The 8,556-nt window shown below is 31.5% G+C and overlaps 1 protein-coding gene across 1 annotated transcript in view; it reads left to right on the top strand.

Annotated features, from left to right (window-relative positions):
- The window catches only part of LOC103198638 (alpha-S2-casein-like), a 20,122-nt gene that overhangs the window by 9,404 nt on the left and 2,162 nt on the right, over positions 1-8,556 (top strand). The window contains exons 10-13 of the mRNA XM_007942810.1: positions 1,794-1,849; positions 5,196-5,242; positions 7,392-7,520; positions 8,326-8,344. Of these exons, the coding sequence (XP_007941001.1) occupies positions 1,794-1,849; positions 5,196-5,242; positions 7,392-7,520; positions 8,326-8,344 (251 nt within the window). The remainder of the gene's footprint in view (positions 1-1,793; positions 1,850-5,195; positions 5,243-7,391; positions 7,521-8,325; positions 8,345-8,556) is intronic.

Consider the following 8,556-nt stretch of genomic DNA (forward strand, 5'->3'; position numbering starts at 1 on the left):
ATATTTTTTTTTTTTTTTTACTGTATATAGACCAGAGAACAGCTTCCCACCAGTGAGGTAAGCCATTTTATTATGAAGACTGCACTCTGCTAACTACCAAGATATTATACACTGTACTAGACAGCCTTTAAATTTAGCTTTTTACCTGATAAATTTAGAGGTAAAAATCAGGGAAAATTGTAAATACAGTCTTCTATAAAAAAATGTGGGGAGGGGCAGATAAAAGATGTACACAACCAAAGTTACAAAGATTAGATTTGTACTAGTAGACATGAGCGATACATTTATTATTTCTGTTCTGAAAGGTCACCCATTAATATCGCTATCATACCAGGAGACATGGTACACATCCTAAATTTTGTGAATTGAGTAGAGCAGTCCACTGTATAATTTTAAAATAAGAATTCTATTTTATACAGATCAATACCAAATGCAATAACACTGTCCAATTGTTTTCCTGCATACTACTAAAGACATTTGCTAAAATACCCTAGTTTTATTCCTATGCATTTTATTTCTGAGAAAGAATATAAGCCTAAAAAAAAAAATTAACAATTTTATAAGTAAATAATTAAAATATACTTTCTTTTCCTTTTCCTCTTTTTAAGGAATCTGCCAGCTTCTTTCAAGAAGTAAGTCAAAACAATTTACATTAAATATATTTAATAAATTAATTTTTATTTTGTTGTGGTTAGGTAATACATATCATTTATTTTGTAGCAAGATAAGGAGGATGAAGATGTGGTCAAGCATACCAGCCAGGTAATTTTTTTACACTTTTCTACTATTAGTTAATTGATGAGATATATTTTAGATACACTTTGTCAATCACATGTTATTTGCTTATACTTCCATTGTAGGTATTAGAAATTAAAATAAAAAACAACTCTGAATGGACATCAAGAAGGTCCCAGAAAACATACTTGTGGGCAATTTGTGGCTCTTTGTGGGCTATAGTTTCAAAATGAGATATTTCTATTAATGGACCATCACCCTTACTTGCTCTGCATAATTCTGTAATATTTTGGTTGCAGAATTGCCAAAGAATGAGAGACTGGTTACATCCCTCTTGAATCCAGAGTAATGCACATTTTTACTGCTTTCCAAGAGGAACTTCTCTCTACACCACAGCTAAATTACATTACCTTGGCCAAAACCAAAAGTAGGGAAGATTTACAAACAGAATATAATACAAAATCATACTTAAGTAATATAATTTTTTGTATACTTTAATTTTATTTACTCTTTTTAATTTAAATTTGTCATTGCTGACATGGATTATTACCTCACTTTTTAGAATATAGATCAACAACTCTAATTTTAAGTCAAAGGTATGATGCTTACAAAAATATGACAATTTCAAGACAACATAAATGTATACTGCTTAAACAAAGCAATCATTCACAGATAATTGGTTAGCAGGATCTTGGACAGTTTTTCTACATCAACACCCAAATACCAGATTTCCCACTGGCTGGCTACCACCTCCCTTCCCATGTGGCCCATTGAGTTAGGAAAGTTAGTTACTGTTTTCACATTAGCAAGAAGCTCTAGTCCTGCAGTGTTTAAGGCATTTGACTACTAACTGGAAGTTACGTTGGTGGTTCAAACCCACTAGCCACTCTGCAGAAGGAAGATGGGCAAAGTACTCTGTGGAAGGAAGATGGGGCTAACTACTTCCATAAAGATTTACCACCTCAGAAGTAGTCGCTATGGGTCCAAATCAATTCAATGGCAGTGAGTTTGGGTGTTTTTTGTTGTTGTTATTTTGTTTATTTTGTTTTGTTTTTCAGTCATTTCCAAGGCAAAACAGTAGATCTTAATTTGAGATCAATGGACAAGTTCCAGAATTTTATTAAGCACCCTAATGAAAATTTGATTATTTTGGGAATACCTGCATTTTTCTGAAGTAAACAATTGCATTTATCTGAGTCTTTCAGGGATTTTTGAATATATAAATATTAAGATCCAATTATCTAAAAAAGAGTCAGCTCCTGGATGGTGCAATTGGTTAAACTACTAACTAAAATTTTGGCAGTTGAAGCCTAGAATTATATGTAATTCTTAGAACATATTTTATTTGATACTGATTTCTTTCTCCTATGATATAGTTTTGATGACTACCAAAAATTGAGAACATGAATAACAAAGAAAACAAACAACTATTATTTTGATAATTGATGAATAATTGAATTAAAGATTTAATCCTCCATGGATCAACTAATCAACAAAATTTATCAGTTTCCATGAGACATGAAGACCTTGTCATTTAGTAGCTTCCATTTTCGTGAACTTCCAAACCAGTCAATTGTGATTTTTTCCCTCTTATATGTTCTCCACTTAAGCAATTATATAATTAATATTTTTTTCTTGAAATTTACTCTTTGTTAAACTTAAATTATACCTACTCCTGACTTATAGTATCTCATTATTTGACATTTCACATTTATGACGATAGTAAAAAATCTACTATCCAACTATTTTGTGTATTAATGACATATATCTGGCAGAAACAAATGTCAAGTTGCAAGGCTAGAATGATGCTGGCTGTATTGGTTAAGGTTATGTGCCAACCTGGCTATACCATGATTCTCAATGGTTTACCAGATAATAATGATGTAATATAGTAGTAACTTACTGATGTAATGTGGCAGCTATGTAATGATGTAAGTTGAAAGTTATGTAATGATGTAATCATCCTCCATTTTTGCATAATGATCTGTTAATAAGTAAGTAGTAAGCATAGTGCTAATGATTGAAACATTATATAACATTCAACTCACAAGTCTGAATACACACACACACACATGTGTAAGTAAACAAAGAACTATTGAAATAATTATGTGCTGCCTAGATTAATCTTGTGATTTCATTCATTTCAGAAATATTTATTCAGCTACCGCTATATCTTTCACATGATTCTAGATCTTAGAGATTCAACAGTGAATGAAATAAGTAATGACAATAAAAGTATTTTGATGCTTATCTTTACAAAACAGGGATTTTTCTACTTTTAAGAAGAAATTCTGTATAACTAACACAAAAGGAATAATATGTCTAATTTTTTTTTTCCTTTAAGGAAATTCTAAAGAAGACTGTTAATAGGGTAAGATGTTGTTTTTGTATGAAGCTATGTTTGATTCATATTTCTAAAATTAACACTAAAAGATTAATAATATGGTGTGATATATGTGAAAATTCATTTCTAAATAAAATACATGATAGTTTTAAGTTGCTTAAAAATATAATTTATTCCTTGCCTTTAACTGTGCTTCTTTCCAGTGTCCTGAATTTTTTCAGTTAAGATCTTCCATCTAAGTAATATTTTCATGCAGCATGAATTTTATATGTTTTCTTCTGCTTCTTTATTTTTCAGAAAGCACATTTTTACTATTTTTGACCTGGAAATTTAATTACACTTGTTATTTTTTATGTATCATGCCAATGCATTCATTATAATATGAGATAAAACTTTAATTCATTCTGTTAATATCAAAAATATTCTCTGAAATCATCATAAAGTCAAACAAAAGTTTAGCTTGACTAGGGAAAATGGTCTACCTTGAGTGTTACACTTTTTTTCTTGTTGTTGTTATGTGCCATTGAGTCGGACCTGACTCATAATGACCCCTCCTTGGGTTTCCGAGGCAGTATCACTGAGGAACTAGATTGACCAACCTTCCTTCTGAGGAGTGACTAGTGGGTTTGAACTGCCAGCCTACTGGTTAGCAGTCAAGTGCCTTTGTCACTAGAACCATCTATACGGAATCATATTGACAACAGCAAGGCCTAAGACAAGATAGAAATCTAAGGGGCAGTGAGTTTTTGTTAACAAGGGATAAACAACTCAGAAAAAGAGGGTAAGGATTGTTATACAACTAGAAGAATATATCAATGTCACTAAATTGTATTTGTACAAACTGCCGGATTGGTGTATGTTTTGCTATGTATGTTTTCAACAGAAACAAGAAAATAAATAAAATTTAGGGAAAAAAAATACTGCTAGGGATTCATTATCCTTGATTCAGATTGTAATTCTATTATTTTTGTTTATTTCTTAAGGTATCTTCTAGCAGCTCATCTAGTGAAGTAAGTGATACTTTCTTTCAGTATCAAACAGCCAACCAGTTCATTGAAAAATACTGTGCTTTCATCTTCATGACTATTTTAAGCAAATGAAGTGTTGATAATTTATAAACAGAATCATATCAAAATATTCAAAGGAAATAAAAGAAAAATCTTGTAAGAAATATGCTGAGACTCAAAATCATTTTTAAGAACTGAAATAAAATATCTTGAGTAGCTTCTCCATGCCATACTTTTTGGTAATGTGTAGCTGAACTCTCGTCCATTGGAAATATACATTTTTAAAATAAGACAATGTCAGATGAGGATCCTGGCAAATACCTTCAGTGTACCTGGAGAAGCTCTCATATTGTTTAGAACACTGAATACTGGAGTAGGTTGTGGGGTGCATAAATCACAGGTACAAGAAATATCTGCTGTTGTGGAACTAGCCAATGAGTGAACACAATTGGAATTTTCTGGGAAAGGGTGAGATGTGGATCATGGGCTATAGTCTTGCAGCCTCGGTCAAGGTCCAAGTTCTTCCTTATCAGTATAGTAGAAAACATGCTTTACGCTTTCTCTCAAGCTGACAGTCATGTCCACTAATTAAAAAAAAAAAAAAAGTCTTCACAGAAAAAAATATTCAGGCTGTGTCACATATGTCAGCAGGCAAAATGTTGCTGTTGTTGTTGTTATTTGGTGGGGGTATCTGCTTGTACTACATAGAAATTAGATATTCCATAAGCAAAGTATATAAATGAGAAATTTGAAATAAAACATTTCAATCATGTGCCATTATGTTGCCACAGAGCCCGTGTTCTAACAAGGATGTTTTAACTCATTTAATTTTTAACATATTTCTATATTTTATAAACTAGGACTTTATTTCTCAGTAGTGTTGGCTTGGTTCTCAAGAATTAAAATAACTAGCCCTGCATCTTATATTATAACAATTGAGACAAAATTTCTGGTGGGTCATCAAAGGAAATTGATTCTCATTTTCTTTCCCTAAGGAATCAGCTGATGAAATCACTGATGTGAGTAATTTTCATTCAAATTAAATTAGTTAAACAATATGCCATAATACCTTCTTTTGTATTTTATAACAGTTGATATTTGTTGTTAACAGAAAATTGAGCTGACTAAAAAGGAAGAGAATTACCTGAGACAGCTGGTAAGCTTTTCATACAAATTTTAACTTCAAGTAAAATAATACATTTCACCTATCATTTATATTCCAACCCATTTACCATTTCAACACAAAGACATATTTAGTACCAAATTAATAATTAACAATATTTTTGTTATCATTGTTTAAAATAGATCTGTGGCGGTCTTTTAAGAAAAGGAATGTTATGCAATTCTCAAATTAACTTTGGAGAAGTTTCAAACCTCAAATTTTGTTGAAAGTGCAACATATCTAATATAAATGGCAGTTTTGATACTTGGCATTGCTTGGATTGGACTTCTCTTTGATGATATGACATAGTCTGATGTTTCAAAATTAAAGTCTGTTAGTGATTATCTCCTAAACCATAGGAGGTTATCGAACTCATCATCTGTGGACAAGAGACATGTGCAGCTGAACAATAGTAACAGGCTGTAGAGCCAAGCAACTTAGGCTTTAATTTAGCTACTTACTCTAGCCTGCTGTTTCTTGAAAAATAAACACAAATATACTGATCATATGAATTTTTTATGAGAAAAATATCAAATAATACATGTAACTATACAATAGGTTATTATTGGGGACACAATTGGTATACTAATAATAGTTCCTGTTATTATTTTATTATCTATCTCTAGCACATGCAAAAATTCCTTCAAAAACTTTTATAACACAACTAGCTCCTGCTTAAATGCTATGCAAACTAGTAACTTGTTTGTTTTTAGTAACTTCTGATTGTTAAAGCTTTGTCAAAATTATCACCAAAGAATTCTCCCAAACTACCAATTTATCATATGTATTCATCAAACATCTATTTTATGGTAATTCTAAAAAAATCATTGACTTTCCACTTCTAACAACTGGAAATTATCCCAAGAGAATAGGCCAAACCCCAAAACCTGTTGCTGTGGATTCGATTCTGACTCACAGCAATTTATAAGACAGAATAGAACTGCCTTGTAGGATTTCCAAGGCTAGCATCTCTAAGGAAGCAAACTGTCACATCTTTCACCTGCACTACATTTGGTGGATTTTAACTGCTGACCTTTAGGTTAGTAGCTGAACACTTTAACTACTGCACTATTGCACTCCTTGGGAATATGCCACTGTGTATAATTCTAATTTTAATCCTTACAATAATCTATGGGCAGGTTCATATAGCTGATTCAAAATAAAAGAGGGAGGAAAGATATATTTATTAATCATGAAATATATGTCCATAACCCAAATCAACCCACAACCATTGAGTTGATTCTGACTCACAGCCACCCACGTTGAGTTTCCAAGCCTGTAAATCTTTAGGGAAGTAGATTGTCTCATCTTGCTCCCATGGAGCAGCTGTTGGGTCTGGACTGCCGACCTTCTGGCTAGCTTCCAAATGTTTTACCCACTACCCACTATGCCACTCAAAAAAAAAAAAAAAACCTCATTGCCATTGAGTCTGATCTAACTCAGCGATCCCTCTTGGGTTTCCAAGGCAGTATTACTACAGAAGTAGACTGCACAGTCTTCCTTCTGAGGAGTGGCTGATGAGTTTGAACTGCCAGCCTTCTAGTTAGCAGTCAAATGCCTTAGACACTATGCCACCAGAGCTCCCTATGCTGCCTCTAGAGCTCCTTAAGTATGTCAGCACTATGGAAAGTGCTCTCCTTATGTTAATTAACTTACTTCTACAAAGTAAGTGACACCCAAAGAGATTAACAAGTAGCTCCAAGTCACAGATTCTGCAAAATGTAGATTTAAACTCAATTCTATATGACTCAAATATTGGTTTTTGGACCATACATGTAAAAGAAACCATAACCTGAGACACATATCTTAGTAAATCAAGAAATTATCCCCTTCTTCTTTTTTTTTTTCAATTAGACATTTTAGTGTGAGAGATTGAATGAACCAAACCATTTTCGCAAGTTTGCAGTTCATTTTATGTGTGTAGATATTGAGTTCCTTTTGTAAAAACAAACTTTCTTTTCATTAGGTCCTTTTGGTATACTCTTGAATTTATCTGAAAAAATAATTCATTTGGTTATATTCAGATCTACTCTGACACATGATATTGATATAATTACATATATGTGTGTGTGTGTGTGTGTGTATGTGTATATATATATATATATATATATATATATATACATACATTTTTTTTTTCCCCTAGAACAAAGCCAACCAACATCATCGGAAGTTCACCATCCCTCATTCTCTCAAGGCTGTTCCTCAATATCAGACAGCCAGGATCCCTTGGAATCACATTAAGACAAATGCTTACCAATATATCCCCATTCAGGTTGGTTACCCTCTTTTATTTTTAACAATAAAATTAGAATTATCACTTTTAAAAAAGGAAATGAAATAGAGAAATACATTTCAAAAATTTCTCAAGTAGAAACTGAAACAATTGAAATAAAAACTTCTAGGATGAAAATTAAATTATAAATTTTATAGTGTAAATGCTTAACTACAAGCTATAGTTTAATATACTAAACAACTATAATAAGGATTATAACTTGCATTTATGTTGAATTCAAATTTTCTAAATGTTTGCTTATATTTTACTTAATTTCTCTAGCAATTTTGAGAGATAGGTCAAGATAGAGAATATTATTTTTGTGTTAACAAAGATGTGAAATTTTGAAATGTTAAATAACTCGACCAAGTTTGAGATAGTACGTCCCCTTTATTTCTTTCTAAGAGGAAAAAAAAATTAACATAGGAAACATTTCATTCCAACATGAGAGTAAGGACAGGGCTGGAAATAAGACCCAGAGAACTGCCAGTTTAAACAATATGAGAACTGGAAGCAGGGAACCTAGCATGAATAATCTTTTGATCTTTGTTGAGTCACTTCACTTCTCTGAGCATTTGTCAAAAATACATGAATTAGGTAGCATTTAAGGATATCTTGTGTATTATTAGCAAAAATAAGAATTTAATGCTTGTTTGAATATCAGATATGTAAATAATAGCCTAAGTATTTCCATTGAAATGTAAGCATTTTTTTTTTTTTAATTTTCATGATAAACTTTCACTTTTAGCTAAAATGTGTGATTTCTTTCTCTTTTAAAGAGGTACTTTTAAAATTCTTCAATTAGCTGCTTCTACTTGATTTGGGTAAGTGCCTTTAGACTTAGAGAAATTTTATGTGAACAGCTCAACTTTTAAAAATAAAGTTAACTAATATAGTTTCAACTTTATTTAATTAAACAAATCATGTTTTGGCTTATGAAATATTCTAAATATTCTAATTCTTATTAGCACCTTTTTGACTCAGAGGTGTAATTTGTATACATTTTGTAAATATTTTAAATTATAGTAAATTCTCT

This window comes from Orycteropus afer, unplaced genomic scaffold, assembly GCF_000298275.1.
Source record: "Orycteropus afer afer isolate SDZICR_OR568_19922 unplaced genomic scaffold, OryAfe1.0 scaffold00098, whole genome shotgun sequence".
Classification (NCBI taxonomy): Eukaryota; Metazoa; Chordata; class Mammalia; order Tubulidentata; family Orycteropodidae; genus Orycteropus; species Orycteropus afer.